General features: G+C 45.2%; 1 protein-coding gene across 1 annotated transcript in view; it reads left to right on the forward strand.

Moving 5' to 3' along the window:
• The window catches only part of LOC126416970 (uncharacterized), a 74,494-nt gene extending 66,225 nt beyond the window's left edge, over positions 1–8,269 (forward strand). The window contains exons 5-6 of the mRNA XM_050084852.1: positions 6,162–6,323; positions 8,196–8,269. Of these exons, the coding sequence (XP_049940809.1) occupies positions 6,162–6,323; positions 8,196–8,252 (219 nt within the window). The 3' untranslated portion in view covers positions 8,253–8,269. The remainder of the gene's footprint in view (positions 1–6,161; positions 6,324–8,195) is intronic.
• Positions 8,270–16,657: the final 8,388 nt, after the last annotated feature.

Raw genomic sequence — 16,657 nt, forward strand, 5'->3', positions numbered from 1 at the left:
TTCCCGATAGCGGTGTGGAGACGCGCGCGGAGGATACGGGCGAAGATCTTGTAGTCGTTGTTGAGGAGTGTGAGTGGGCGAAAATCCTGCCAACTACAACCACCATTCGGTTTCGGAACAGGGATCAAGATGCCTTCTGTGAATTCTGTGGGGACAGTGAAATCAGGGCGGATCAGGTCTTGAAACATTTGGAGCCACTTGTCACCCATAAGGTGGTAAAAAGTGCGGTAGAATTCCAGGGGTAAACCGTCCGGTCCAGGCGACTTGTTCGGTGCTCCGCGTGCCAAGGCCGATGTCAGCTCGTCGGGTGTAATGGGCAACAGCAGACTATCATCGGGTGCCACGTCCCGAGGGGCGGGAAAATCGTGCAACAGCCCGTCATAATCACTTACATTTCGCGGATCTTCCATGTACAAGGTCCCATAGTGTCTGGCGAACGTGTGCGCGATGTCCGTTTGTGTCACTGCGCGCCCGCCGTCCTCCGTGTTTACCGCCGTAATGAGCTGACGTTTTCGGTGGCGCCTCTCGCGCACAATGTGATACACTGACGCTGTTTCGTTGGGGATACAGTCTTGCACTCGCGCACGGATGCGGACACCGTCTAGCTGCTCTGTCCTGATGCGAAGTAGACGAGCTTTGATGCGTTGTACGGACATCTGACGTTCGGGAGACGGCGGTTGCGTCGCCAGCTCACGTAACGCTGTATAGTAAAATTCCGATGTTGCCCTTTGCCAGTTCGATCTGTCACGCCCATAGGCCATCAAGGTCTTTCGGAGGGCAGGTTTGACACATCCCAGCCACCACAGCAACGTGGAAGCATACATAGGCAGGCGCCTGATACATCGACGCCACGTGTCAGTGACTGCTCGCCGACACGATTCCTCGCGAAGAAGAGAGACGTTCAGCGTCCACGGGCCCCTGCTGCGTCTTGTGAGTTGTCGGGGCAAGGTGACAGTGCAGATGTACGCGAGATGGTCCGTGAAGGCCGTCGGCCAGAGTTCTGCATCACGGGTTGCTGTGCGGAGGGCACGTGAGACGTATATCCGGTCCAGACGACTGGCAGAATGGCTGGTAAAGTGCGTATATCCACTCTGGGTCCCATGATGCAAGAGCCATGTGTCGTGGAGCGCGAGGTCACGTATCAATGCTTGTAGAGCGGGGCATGGGACGTAATGCGGTATCTGGTCCTCGGGCCACAGAACACTGTTAAAATCGCCGCCCACTATGTAATGGTCCATATTTCCTTGCAAAAGTGGGGCCAACTCCTCCGAATAGAAGACATGCCTGTCACCACGGTGCGAATTACCGGAGGGAGCGTAGACGTTAATGAGGCGGACTGCGCCAAGTGTGAGTGCGATGCCTCGCCCGTTCGGCAAGTACGTCGCGTCCGTCGCGTCTATGCCATCTCGGAGAAGGATGGCCGTTCCTCCTGCGCCATCACCTACGGGTAGGCTGTACGTGGTGTAGCCATATTGGTCTAAACACAGCTCGGGACGGACCTCCTGGAGAAGGGCAATGTCCAAGTCTGCCGCTCTGATCATGTCGTGTAACATGCGGGTCTTGACAGTGGAGTGGACACCATTTACGTTGACTGTTCCCACACGGTATGACTGAGACATATCAAGTGGCGGGGGCAGTGTGCCGGTGCAATCCCACAGTGATTTCACACACCACACACCACACAGCCATCCACCTGCATGCTGTGCATTACTGTGCCGTAGAAGTCCCTGACTGGCAGAGCCCTCCGGGCTCATTGTCAGCCATGGGCTCTGGTGGAGATATCGATGTTGGCTGTGCATCATCTGCCTCCATATCGTCTGCCCAATCACCAAGAGACGATTGTGATGTCATTGGGGGCTGGACGCTTTCACAGGAGCCCACATTTTGGGAGTCGACGCAGTGCGCCTCGTTTTCTGGGCCACCAGATTTAGGCGAGTGTTCCTTGTCTTCAGGCACCTTCTGGTGAATGATGCCACTGGAGTCCGTTGCAATTGTGGACGAGTCAACGAAGTCGATGTCTTCCGCCGGCTTCGCATTCCTGTCCTGTTCGTCAGCTGACAATCGCCTCTTCTTGTGTCGCTTGGGTGATTTTTGCTTTCGGGTCCGAGATTCGACATCCACTGGAGGGCGGGGCTCGACACAGTCTCGGTCGCTAGGAACCCCTGTGTCTGATCCCGACAGTGACGGTGGCTGGGTGCCCACGACGCTGCGGTGGGCGGAGGCTGTAGGAACCTCTGCACCGTTGGGCTGCGGCGTCGTCGACGGCGCTGACTCTCCAACGGAGCTGGCAGCGGCTCGAGGAGGTAGCAGGTTTTGATCATCCATCACATCATGTCGTGCCGCCTCCACATATGTTAGCGGGAGAGAGGTCATAGTGGATCGTTGGGGAAGTTCATTGCGGGGCACCTGAACGAGGCGGCGCTGCAGACACTCAGTTCTAACATGGCCCTCCTGGCCGCAGCCCGAGCAGGTCCTCGGTTGTCCATCATATATAACAATTGCGCGGCTGCCACCAACGAAAACATACGATGGAACGTGCTTCTTAAGTTCTATGCGCACTTGTCGTACCCCGTTAAGGACAGGGTACGTTTCGAATGTGTTCCATTTCTCCTCTGTGTGGCTCAGAACTGTGCCGTATGGCCGCAGCGCATCAACGACTAGGTTGGCAGGGACTTCGAACGGTAGTTCAAAGATGCGCACGGTACGCACCCCCAGACCAGCGTGGTCAACTCCTACCACGCTCACGTTTCCGTCTGCGTGACAGAAGCGAAAGCCGTTTTCAGATCGTTGGAGTAATCTGTCGCAGGCCGCTTCGTCAATCAGTTTGAGGTACACTGTGCTGGTTACAATAGACAGATGAATTCCTATCAGTTCTTGTGGTTCGATGTGCATGATGCCTCGTAGAAACCGTTCAATTTCATGGGCCTTCGGTCTCGTGTACGATGCGTTGAACGTTAGTTTGATTGTAGCTTTTCGATATGAGAACGCCATGTCGGATCGGTACAGGTACTATACGGCAAGACAACGACGCGACCGCGCGCTAGCGGGTAAACAACAACACCTGCGGAGCACTGCCCGGCGCGCCGAGCCCGTCCGCACGGTAACACGGCTGAAAGCCGACTGCCCATCTGAGCCACCGAGGACACACATGAATAGCACAACTGCAGGGACTTATCCCTTCCACGCTTCCCGTGACACCCACATTCCCAACAGTCCTCAATCTACATACGTAATTTACCTAATAGATTCTTGCCCATCCACTCATTACTCTTGCACACTAAGGTGACGATTCCCGTAAGATTTCGGGCAACCTGTGCGCCTTCGCACAGACGAAGGTCAGTGGCTGGGTAGCCTTTTAACTATATGTATGAAGATAGTAACTGTTCTCGAAAGAACAGATACCATTGATGACCGTGCAGCTTCTCTAGAATAAATGACGATTAACTGAAACCCTCAGCGACTGCAGGGACTTATCCCTTGCACGCATTCATCTGTGTCCTAGATGGCGCAGATGGATAGAGCGTCTGCCATGTAAGCAGGAGATCCCGGGTTCAAGTCCCGGTCGGGGCATACATTTTCATCTGTCACCATCGAGGTATATTAACAACACCTGTCGGCAGCTGAGAGTTTCAGTTAGTTATCATTGAGTGTGACTTCTAGCTGTGAGGTTATGTTAAAGATGCGTTCAGTGCTCCAATTTCAAACGTAGTGAATTGAAGGCACACGCCGTGCAACGAATTCTGAACGTGACCCCCGAGATACTCCAGTCCGTTGTGGAACATGCTCTTTATCGATTTCAACTTGTAGTGGCAAATGATGGGCAGCACATTGAATATGTCTTGTCCCCGTCACACGACAGTCAGAAATAGATTTCAGTTTGCTTTTTCTGAGGTTTTTGGCTTCAAGACAATTAAAAACTGATGTCATTTTGCTTTTTAATTTTTTTTGGCCTCAGGAAAATTAAAAACTGATTTTTCCGTGGAGTTTTCCTTTCCTGACAGATGCGGCTCACAAGGTGTAATAGGACGGGCCTAACAAGCCACGAAGGAGGATGCAGGAATTGCCAAGGATACTCCAGCTTGGGCAGGAGAAACAGTGCTGATATGCAAATGGAAATGAGGATAACAAGGAGGAAATATACAGATATTATTGACATTAATTGAAATTGAAATTAATTGGTGTACCCATCTACACAATCCACGTAGTGTATCTGTGGACAGAAATCAGCACAATATCGCCATAGTGCTGGAAGAAGAGACAGTTACGCTTAAGTTCGAAAGATTGGACTCCACACATATAAATATGTGAATATATGCACCTTGTCGGCAAAATGATAGTTACTTGTCCGAATGCTTGCTGGACTCAGTTGAATAGCTGAGAGCAGAGGATAGTGGAAGGCGGGGACTACATCTGTCGTGTGCGGTATGTGGGGATTTGGGCCAAACCGGAGGCGTATATGGATGACCGAGGATCGGGCACAGGGAATTCACCCACGCGACAGCTCTTGGACATTTACACGCCGGCCTTCATCTCCCCGCTGGCGTCAATAGGACATATTGTTCCTCTATTTGCGCATCTGTCTTTTTTTTTTCGCATTACCTTAGCTGGCCTCCCATGTACGTTCCCTCCACTTCCAAATGATTTGTACATTAATTACCACGTAGCGTCCCTTGCAACAAAGTTGAATCAAGTATCCATTAACGAGGTGGACGGAGATATGGCGCGACCTTCAGCAGCCGTACCTCCCGACATCAGTCAGAGTGACATGGTATCACGTCGACTGTGGAACATTCGCCACTAATCATAATTTGCGTGAGATTGGTTTGATGGACCCTCCTTTATGCTCCATCTGTAGCTCTGTGGACGATGACACCTGTGGTTTGACCTGCGCCGGTGTTCGTGAAGTCTGCATACTGGGGTGGCAACTAGTCGCCTATTTCTTTCGCGCCCCTCCATCCGTAGTAGAACCGTAAACTTTTCATTCGCTCAGAGGACGTGTGTTTCCCAGCAGCCGAGACTCATGCGGTAGTCTGGTCAAAGGATGGACAGTCGCCTACCTTTATGGAGTTGGGACAAATCGCGGCTCTGTCTCTGGGCCCTCTTAAAGAATGAACATGCGGGGACTGAATGACGTCCACAATACCGTTCCTGTTTCGTCAGTTACTTCCTTGGGATTGTGTGCGATCCCCCGCTCAGCTGGAATGTGCCTGGCGTAGTTGGCTCGACCGCTGTCGCGGTGCACCACTAACACACCCTCAAGTTATTTCAAGCATCCGGCGGAAGCAGCGCCTGATACTGCTTTGTTCAAATGGTTCAAATGGCTCTGAGCACTATGAGACTTAACATCTGAGGTCATCAGTCCCCTAGACTTAGAACTACTTAAATCTAACTAACCTAAGGACATCACACACATCCATGGCCGAGGCAGGATTCGAACCTGCGACCGTAGCGTGTGTAGCGCCTAGAACCGCTCGGTCACTCCGGCCGGCTACTGCATTGTCCTTGTTTCCAGCTTCCGTCTCCCCTACCTACCACTGTTGTGTCACACGATGAAATTTCGTACTTACAACTGTCTCCTTCCTTGACTGTCCCTTCTTGTAGCCTTCTGGTTGGTTGATGGTGTTCAGGACGCCGTGCCAGACCTCTTGTGGTCGACCCCTGCCCACTCCGTCTCTCCCCCCCCCCCCCCCCTGCCATCGAGCCGGGGCGACTACACGTACTCGTATCCCATCAACCTTACCTTCCGTCTGCTTAAAAGGAACAGTCAGTTTCCCTCATTTGTATTTTCTGGCGTTATCCGCTGGTTTGGTGTATTTTTTATAAATGAAGGCGGTTAAGAGAGTCAACCCATATACTGCTTCTTTCTATGTATATCTCGCGAAAGGTCCATGAATGTAATATCCGAGCGGTTCGAGCTCGCACGGAACCTTACCAACAATTGTTCTTCCAGTGGATCATTCGCGACTAGAACATGAAAGGTGGAAAGCGACAGTGATTCACAAAGCTCTCTCCGCCACTCACCATAGAGTGGCTTTCTAGGTATACATTTAGATGACTATATTTAAAACATTTGTAAGCATTTGTGACATTTTGTTATTGTCCTGTCTTGTCCTCCTTTCTTTACACAAGAGATAGTAGTGACTGCTGTTGTGATGTTTCAGTGCGAGAATTTGACGCTGGCGATATACGATGCGGTGACGTCACTACACGAATGCTCCACGTCCATCAAACGGTCGCTGCTGCTACTCATGTTGAGATCTCAGCGGCCACTATGCATCACTGCTGCAGGATTCTTCCCTCTCTCCAGGGAGTCCTTCGTGGCGGTGAGGAAGTTTTCTTCGTGTGTATAACCACAAAAATCGCCCGACTTTTGTCAGTGTCATAGAATTTGTTGTGTGTCTGAGCAGGGAGACGTAACAAAACAGCACCTTTTGAAACGTGGGAGCTGTAGTTGGCAGCAGGTAGCACCCTCGAACAGGGATTGGGAATTTTGCATAGTCTAACCGTTATCAGATCGATTCGCGGAGTAGAGAAATTGAACCATTGTTGTAATATAAGCTGTATATGATTGAATACGGTTTTTTGAAATACATCTTACAATGAAATATTCCTTTTCGTATAGCAAGTGCACAAGTGATAGCTGTTACCCGAATTCCCTAAGCAAGTGTAGTATGGAAACAATCGGTAACGAATACACATTCGATAATCGAGAACTTTTACGAGAATAGCAAGACCTGATCTCATTTTGGTCTCGACTGCTGACGATGCGAACTGATGCACAACGTGAATATTTCTCGTATATCGTATTCATGTACTCGATCCCTGTAACACCGAGATCACCTCTTCAAGTATCATTTTGCACCACATCTCTTTCTTTTACCTCTCTAAGTATCCATAGAACAACAAAAATGTCTTATGTTACACCATACTTTTCGCTGAGTGAAGAAAATTGACACCAGTTCAGCATTACGGTTTGTCGCACAGGCATACACACTAAAATGAGTCATATGAGGGTGTCCGAATGAATGACTAGGCGAACATTTCTGCCCTCGCAGTCAGCTTACTTATCTGTCAAGTGCTTTTGATAGCTATTTGTGAGCGAATGCCTACCATTGGCCCTGACGCGAGCCATAGGATATTCCACTTTCATGTTCCCAAAAGAAATCTCCTTGATTAAAGTAAGCTACAAAAATGCCATGAAGACAATTGCACCTTTCGTATTGTTCTGTAAACATGTGAGAATCCTACCTTGAACAAATTTTTCTGGAACTTCAATAATTTCTTCAAAATGCTCTCATGATAGATGACATTTTCTCGCTGATGCCTTAAAGGGCGGTACACCAAACATTATTCATAAATTTGTCACCTTAACGTAACAGTTCTGTAAGCCTCGCTTACTTTGATTACCGTAGACCTGTTTTTAGACAGATGAAATTGTCTTCATATAGCTGTCTATGTTACGCTGAATATAAAATAGTATTACATTTCTTACGTTTACGTACGAATTTCATATCTCTGTTCAGTAGTGATCGAATATACAAGTGCTTTATTCATTGTCCACGACGACGAGATACGTAGAACGATTTTACAAATTTGCCCAGAGAGACCACGCAGAGCGCATTCGTTCTAGTAATAAAACATGCAAGTGTTACCTGTTTGCATGTCTTTATTCAGTTTAGTTTGAATATCTGCATCAAAGTCAATGTCTGAAATTATATTTTGTTGTCTTAACCTGAAAGCAATCCCCTTTGAATTTTTGAGCTAATCATATTAAAACATTAAGTTTATGTAAATGAGAGAATTGAAATAGTGAAAAAGAACACAGGTAACTCTATATCTACGCTTTCTATAAGGTGTGATGTCTCTTAATGGTTGCACCATGAGTTCAGTAACCAATGAATAACTTCTCTGAATTAATAAACATTTATGTTGTATCAGCTGCCCAAGTGGTATTGAAACTTAAGGCAGCCAACATATAAATTTATAAGTTTGTGCCTTTTTCTACTGGTTTGTAAAACATAGACCACAATGAATCAGCACTATTATCAGGCGAAAAGTGAGGGTGTATGTTAGTAATTCAATGCTTGTACGTGCTTGTTTGTGTGAAACAGTAAAATATAGATTAATGTAAAGCGGTGAAGTGTGATTTATTTGTTCACAAAAGTTGCTTACAAGCTATATCTTTTTTTTTTCAGATCTTAAACCTCTCTTACTCATTCTTCGCCATTCTTCGAAATTTCAAGGAGGATTAAAAATGGATGGACTCTGCTTCTATACTCATTGCTGTTTTATTGTGATATAATATCCCTGTCTAAAGTAATAAAGCGTTGCAGACCTAAAAACAAGGATATTTTATTATTCTGAGAAAGCCACTACAACCACATGTTTCTGCCTGGAAATGTCATTTCTGAATAAAACCCACAGCGCGAGCATGTTTCATATTCTTACTGCAATGTATTATACATACGTATAACATATATGCACTGGAATGTATATTATACATATCAAAATGTAAAATTAGTAAATGCCACAAGGTGCCTATACAAAGAATAAAAAATTCTAGTAAATGTATCTGAAACAAAAAGAGATGAAATTTTAATAAATGAGGAGTACGATAGTAGTGCCCAATATTTTCAGTAATGACATTATCCTAAATTGGAGGCAATACATACGAAAAGGTATTAAAATATAAAAACACACCATGTTAAATGTTTTACTTTATGCAAATGATGTCTTGGTATTGCCAGAAAAATATGACGACTGACAAAGTGCACTACACTACCTGAATTACTTTTGTAAACGATACAATCTTGAGAGTTTCAAAACCAAAACTAAAGTGATAGATTTCTGGGATACAGATCCGATCCGATACAAAATCATTATTGATAATGTGACTTTAGAACAGGTGACGTCCTTCACTTATTTGGGATGTTAAATTGCCTGGACAGTAATAAAGATCTAGACGTAAAACTACTTATTTAACTGATTTCAATATCTTCACTAAATAATGCTCAGCTACGTATTACATGATTGCACGTTACCTACAAATAATAATTTAGTTGTGCTATTGGCACCAGCTTCCAACCAATGTCCTGTGTGCTGTAAGATGCTGGTATCACTGTTGACCGCAAACTGCATTAGAGATCCGTTTTATAGCTATACATTGATATAAGTAGTCTAGTAGACGTACAGTTTTTCATAAGTTTCTACAAACTGGGAAACGTTAATGACTTTTTCAGTTATTAGCATATTAACGGAAGCATGAGATAGTTATGGTTGTTTATTAAGGTAACAACACTTCGAAAAAAGATAAGTTAATAATGCATTGAAATACTGTAAATCCTAATAAATACGGATGAGCAGTATTAAGTAAATTAGCTGAGATGTAGTTCTATTAACTCCAGCCTCAATCTGGTTTTCTTGCGTTTTTTAATCGCAGTGATATTGTCAATTGATAAAGTGTATATAGTCATTTTTTTATCACACATAGATATGAGCTGATGGCAGAGTACCTCGTACCAACATTATTTACAAACTAATATTGCCGCTCGGTTAGAGGCGCCATATCACTGATTGCGCGGCCCCACCTGCCGGATGTTAGAGTCCTCCCTCGGGCATGTGTGTGTGTGTTGTTCTTACCATAAGTTAGTTTAAGTTGCGTGTAACTCTATGGACCGATGACCTCAGCAGTTTAGTTGAACATTTGAGCAAACTATTATTGATGTCTCCAGGACGTTTTATTATTGATGTATTTGCACGTGTCTGAAGTATGTGTTGATTGTAATACCTACACGAAAAGATATAAGAACAGTTGGGCTGAGACTTTAGTTACATTTTAATGAGGATTATTGGGACCAAGCAGTGTTGATTCGTGTTCAGTCCATATGTCCATGCTGTTCAGCTGTTTATTTCATAAGATAACCGCTTCGATGCAAATCTTTGTAGGGAAGAAATGGGAATGATTTGCTCACCAACCTGCACCACAAACTTCATTGTGACACGGTGACTATCACCATAAAGTCTTGATTACGTTAGAAGGCGTACGACTGACTGCAAAATGACAATATTGACAAGAAGGGTGCACCGATACCTGATCAGCATGTAAAATGCCGGTATTGATGCACGCTCTGAGATTCAGGACCACTCAGACCTAGGATGGACGTTGCGATTCTAAATCTTTTGGGCTTCTGCGCTCTTCACGAGTGTTCACAAATTCATAAGGTCCTGAAAGGCTTATGTATCATTGGTTGATATCTTTGTGGTGGGTCCTTTTACATCGATTTTCTGCCTTCGGTTAGAACTTAGTAGTAGCGTTGGACCAAGGAAACTGTAATGGATTTAGCCCCAGTCACACCAGCACACCAAGTCACACGTTTTGTGGAAAACGGACAAGAACACAAACCTTAAAAACCCTACTGCTTCTTCGGCGTTTTATTTAGGAACGAAAATTTGCAGAATTTTTTGATACAAACATAGTTAACTTCTTGTTTTTACAGTCTCCGTTCTGAAGACTGGGATGTGCAGGTCTCTTCCTTGTCGACCCTGTGCTGATCTCTTCATCTCTGAATAACTACTGCAACATCCATCCTCTTGAACTTACTTACCGTATTTATCTTTTGGTCTCCCTCTAGAATTTTTACCTCTCACACTTCTCTTCACTATACTAATTGATGCTTCTGCACGTGTCCTATCAACCGTTCCCTTCTTTTATTCGAGTTGTGTCATAAATTTCTTGTTTCCTCTAATAGATTCAATACCTCCTCCTCACTCACTCTGTCTACTCACCCAATCTTCATCAGTCTTCTGTACCACCACATTTCAAATCAGTCTAGTCTCTTCTTTTCTGTACAGCTTATCGTTCCCGTTTCACTTCTATACGATGCTACATTTCAGATAAGTACTTCCAGAAAAGGCTTTCTAACGCTAAAAATGACATTAGATGCTAATGAATTCCTCTTGTGCGGTAATGATTTTCTTGCTGTTGGCAGTGTGAATTTTATATCCTCTCTACTTCGGCCATCATCTTTTATTTTGCTGCCCAAATAGCAAAACTTATCTGCTCCTTTAGCATCTTATTTCCTAATCTAAGTACCTGGGCACTGCCTAATTTGATTCGACTAATTCCATTAGCTTTGTTTAACTTTGTTTACGTTCATCATACGAGCAGCGTTCAATAAGCAACGCAACACATTTTTTTCTCTGCTAAGTTCGGTTTAAAAAATGCGGAACTTGTTGTGGGACATCGTGGAATAGTCCCGCTTCAGCTACTATATTTTCACGAAGTTCAGATGAGCTGTGGCGCTATACATAGCATTCAAAATGGCGTATGTAACGGGGGTGTGTCCCAAGCAGAGAGCTGTCATTGCCTTTCTTTTGGCGGAAAACCAGAGCATCTCAGATATTCATGGGCTATTCCAGAATGCCTACGGAGATCTGCCAGTCCACTACATGCCGGCCAGCCACACACAGCTGTGACACCTGGAATTTTGGAACGTGCAGACACTCTTATTCGAGGTGATTGACACTTCGCAGTTAGACACCTCGCCGCACAACTGGACGTCTCTGTTGGTAGTGTTGATACTCTCGTCAGCCAGTTGGTGTAATCAGAGGTGTGTACTGTAGGGTTTCTCCTCACGGGTATAAAGGTCCTCCCAATAATGTAGCGTAAGGCCGTCGCACTGAACTGGGATTACGTTGAAATATAAGGTTTTATAGCCGAAAGTGTGGGGTGTAATACGGTGTATTGGAACCCCTAATAAAACCAATTTGCTTTCAGAAAAAAAATGTGTTGAATTGTTGAATGCCCCTATAATCTTTTCAAAACAGAATCCATTCCGTTCAACTACGCTTCCATATCTTTTTCCGTCTGAGACAGAACTGCAGTGTCATCTACAAACTGCAAATTTTTTATTTTTTCTCCGTGAACATCTTCTCTATTTGCAAATTTTTCTTTGGTTTCCTCTGCTGCTTGCTCACTGTTCAGGTTGAATGACCTGGAGGACACGTATAAATCTGTCTCTCTCCCTTCTCAACTACTGCTTCCCGCTCATGCCGTTCGACTGCAGTCTGGTTTATGTACATGTTGTGAATAACCTTCTACTCCGTCTGTTTTGTCCCTGCTACGTTCTAAATTTCGAAGAGTGTAGTCCACTCAACATTGTCTAAGGATTTCTCTAAATCTACTAATGATACAAAAGTAGGATTTTACAGTCTTCAACCTTTGCTATACTCTAAGACGTAGGGTAACTATTCCCTCACCTGTTGCTACGTTTCTCCGGAACCCAAACTGGTTTTCGCTAAGGCCGGCTTCTCCCAGTTTTCATGTCTATATTTTACAACCATGAATTATTAAACTATTCGTTCAATAGTATTCATCCCTGTCACCACCTTCCACATTTGGAATTTAAGTTATTACATTCTCCTTGATGTCTTAGGAGCTCTTTCGCCTGTTCACATATTTTTCTCACCAGGTGGAACAGTACTGTCGTGGCTGATTCTCCTACCGATCTCAGTAAATCTGAGAGAATATTATTTATCCCAGAGACCTTTTTTCCACTTAGATCTTACACTGCCCTGTCAAATTTTTCTCGCAGTGTCGTATCTCCTATTTCATCTTCACCTACTTCCCCTTCGCTTCCTATAACATTGTCTCAAGTTTGTTGCTCTGTATAGTCCATCTACATATTCCTTCCACCTTTCAGCTTTACCATCTTTGCTTAGTACTGGTTTCCCATCTGAAGTCTTGCTATTCCTACAGCTGCTTGTCTCCAGAAATCTCAGTGATATTTTTACAAGCGCACCTTTCTAACTCCTCGTCATGCATGTTTCTACAGGCTTGCATTGGTCTTAAAGTCATTCCTGATTACCTTACTTCCATTTGCTGGCAATGTCATTTTATTTAGGTGTCTGTATCCCCCTTTGCCTGCTTCATTTGCGGCGTTTTTATATTTTCTTCTTTCATCAATCAAATTCAATACCTCCTGTGTTTTCCAAGGATTCGTACTAGGCTTTGTCTTTTTACCTATGTCATCCCCTGCTACATTTCCTATTTCATTTCTCAAAGCTATTCATTCGTCTTCGTGGCCGAGCGGTTCTAGGCGCTACAGTCTGGAACCGCACGACCGCTACGGTAGCAGGTTCGAATCCTGCCTCGGGCATGGATGTGTGTGATGTCCTTAGGTTAGTTAGGTTTAAGTAGTTCTAAGTTCTCAGGGACTGATGGCCTCAGAAGTTAAGTCCCATAGTGCTCAGAGCCATTTGAACACATTCGTCTTCTGTTGTATTCCTTTCAACTGTTTCAATCCAACGCTGCCTAACGTTCCCTTTGTAACTATTAGCAACCTCTCGTTCCAAGAATTCATCCAAGTTGCATCTTCCTAAATTCCTACCTTTCCGCAGTTTCTTCAGTTTTTATCTGCATTTCATAACCAACAAACTATGGCCAGAGTCCACATATGTTCCTGGAAACGTGTTAATGTTTGAAATATGGTTTCGCAATCTCTGTCTTACTGAAATCCTCGTATGTCCCCAGGTCTCTTCTACGTATAAAACCTTCTTTTATGATTCTTAAAAAAGTGTTAGCCACGATTAAATTTTACTCCATGTATTACTATACCAGGAGGCTCCCTTTTCCATTTCATTCCCCAGACCATCTTCTCTTAGTATTTTTCCTTCTCTTCCATTTCCTTATATCGAATTCTAGTCACCCGTCACAATTAAAGTTCCCTAAACTATAACTATCCGAGTAATTCCCTTAATCTTATCATACATTCTTTCAGTTTTTCCGTTATGTGAATGGCTAGTAGGCATATTGAGTTGTATTACTGTGACAGATGTTGGCTTCGTGTCCGGTTTGGCTGCAAGAATGAGTTCACTGTGCTGTTCACAGTAGCTTAACCGCATTCCTACTTTTCTTATTCATTATAAGGCCTACATCAGCATTATATCTATTTCATTTTATGTTGATAACCCCGAACTGACCTGATTAAAAGTTCTATTTTTCCTGCCAACACACTAAGCTAATTTTAACAGCAACTTCAACTTATCTCTTCCACTTTTTATATTCTCTAATAATCTAGCCCATTAAGGCATCTGAAACTCTGCTCTCCAACCCGTGGAATGCCAGTTTCGTTTTTCCTGATGACAGCGCATGGCGAGTCGTGAAGAGTTCCGTTTTCCAGCGGAAACAGATGACGCCTTTTGAAGCACAGGCGAGAAGGTCAATCTACCAGCAGACACCTTTCCAGAAAATTACACAGCCGTGGATGACGTCGTCGACCTGGAGCACATCCACCGAGTGGAAGAAGAACTGCCCACATACTGGGCACCACGAGAAGAAGAAGAAGAGAAGGTAACAAACCTCCATCGCTGAAGAAACGGTGGTGGGACTGCCGCTGTTGTTGAACATCAAGAGGGGGTGGGGGAATCTGATGGCGTCGACAGTCTCCTACTATGTAACCTGCTTGCGGGAGTTCACCGGCGCCTGGCGAACATATTCGACAGCATCCAATAGTCTGGAGTCTATCCTTCTGTATGGAAACACAAGAAGTGGTGGCAGTACCGAAGGCAACAAAGATGCTCGTCTGTTTCCAGCTACACACCCATCAACCTGCTTCTGTCCCTCTCGAAGATGTAGGAGCGTCTCTATATCAAGAGTTTGCTGCGTCACGTGGAAGAAGAGTCTATCATCCTTTACGAGCAGTTCGGGTTCAGGAGCAGACATTCCTCCAGCCACCTGCTGCTGAGGCTGGAAAATGAGACATGTGTGCCTTGAAGTCGCGAGAGTACCTTGGGCTGTGCTGATCGATGTCAATAGGGCCTTTGAATCTCTGTGGCACAACAACCACATGTACAAACTCTTCTTTGCATGGGGTATCGACGTTACACAGGTTCCAGATACGCTCCTACCTTACTTGACGGACATCCCCTGCGCTCGCTGATGATGAAAGATCGATGTAGTGGCCTGTACGAGGGAAAGTGCTTCAGGAGTCAGTGCTCGGCCCTTGCTATACTCGCTCTAGACTGCTGGCGCTCCTTGAATGGCAAGCGTGAAGCTGGCACTCTAAGCCGATGACACTGCAATGCTTGTGCATAGCATGAACGTGGCAGAAATGAGAAAATTCCTTGAACTCTGCTACGACGCGCTCTTGGCGGCTGCAGCAGAATACCACGAAGAACCAGGCAGTTCTGTTCACAAAGAAGCTGCTGCCTCCACATATGCCCCATCCCATGGAGCAAGACCAGCCTCTAACTCGGGGCTACCCTAAAACAGTGATTGATATGGCTGCCGCACATCCAAGACGTGAAGAGCAGAGCAATAGGGTGACTTCACGTCCTTACCCTCTTCTTAACCCGTGGACCTCGCTGCCTACTCGGCGCGGCATCACACTGCACCTAACACTGATCAGACCAGAGTCAGAGTGCGCAGCAATGGCGTGGGACAACGCGGCCGACACCCACATCGGAACGCTATAGAGAGTGCAGTGCGCTGAAACTCGCCCTAGGCCTGCCAAGATGAAACAGTACTGAACTGCTGCATCAGGACACCGGCAGTCCGCTGCAGCGGGACAGATTTAAGCAGACAGTGAGTCAGTTCTACGAGAAGGTGGAACATTCCCGCAACAGGCTCATCCTGGACTCGCGTCACCAGATACACCACGCATTGGACTGACCTACTACGGGAGTAAACACCTCCTGCAGCAGACTGTGCGTGACATAAACGCCAGCCACACGAGAGGAAAACCCATAAAGAGAAGCACGGCATCATCATCAACAAGAAGGGGAATAGCTCATCAAGCGCTCGACCTGCGCTACAGTCAAGCCCAGGAAAGGCTTGTGTTTCTCACTGCCACTGCGACTAAGGAGCTCGGTTCGTCAAAGCACTTGACAATGGCGTCATGTCTCATCGCCGAAGTATTGCACCTGTTGGCCACCATGGATCAACAGTACACATGTGGGCTGTTAGATCATCACATGTTGCTCACCAGGCGGAATTTACATTTCGTGTGCAATGATCCCGTGATCGACAGGACGTTAAACACTAATTTTTCTTCCCTTACTTCCAAGTTTGGAGTCCTATATTGAATGGAAAATAATCAAAGAAGTGGAGGTTGGAAGAATAGCAACACGACCCAGTTATCTGAGTTATGGGCAGCAGGTTATTCACCATTTTCATTAACATCGGAGCCAAGCTGAGCAAGATTGTTTTTAAATGCATATCACTTTCTCACGAGCCTGTAATTGCAGTACTTACATCCAGTGAAAATCTGTAAAGCTCTTGCTAGACTGTGTTTTCACTGAACATGTAGTCTTGAGCAGCTAACGTACTATCCAATCACACAAGTTTTCCAATATAACTGTGACACATATAACCAGAAAATGATGATGAGTCTATCAATTAATAGTACCTCATAATTTTTTTCTTGTAACGTATTTATTCAAAAGAATTATAATCATATTTCATATTGGCAAAAGCACTTGTTCTGTGCTTGTAGCCATGTTTTCACTGCTTGACTTATGCTGTCATCATCTTCAAATTATCTCATGTAGAGAACACTCAAGTGGATCACAGAGAGTGCACCATGTCTGGGCTATAGACTGGATGAGGCAATGATGTCGAATTCAATTTGGCAATCGTCTCCAACTCGTCGCATCGCTC

This window comes from Schistocerca serialis, chromosome 8, assembly GCF_023864345.2.
Source record: "Schistocerca serialis cubense isolate TAMUIC-IGC-003099 chromosome 8, iqSchSeri2.2, whole genome shotgun sequence".
In the NCBI taxonomy this organism is placed as follows: Eukaryota; Metazoa; Arthropoda; class Insecta; order Orthoptera; family Acrididae; genus Schistocerca; species Schistocerca serialis.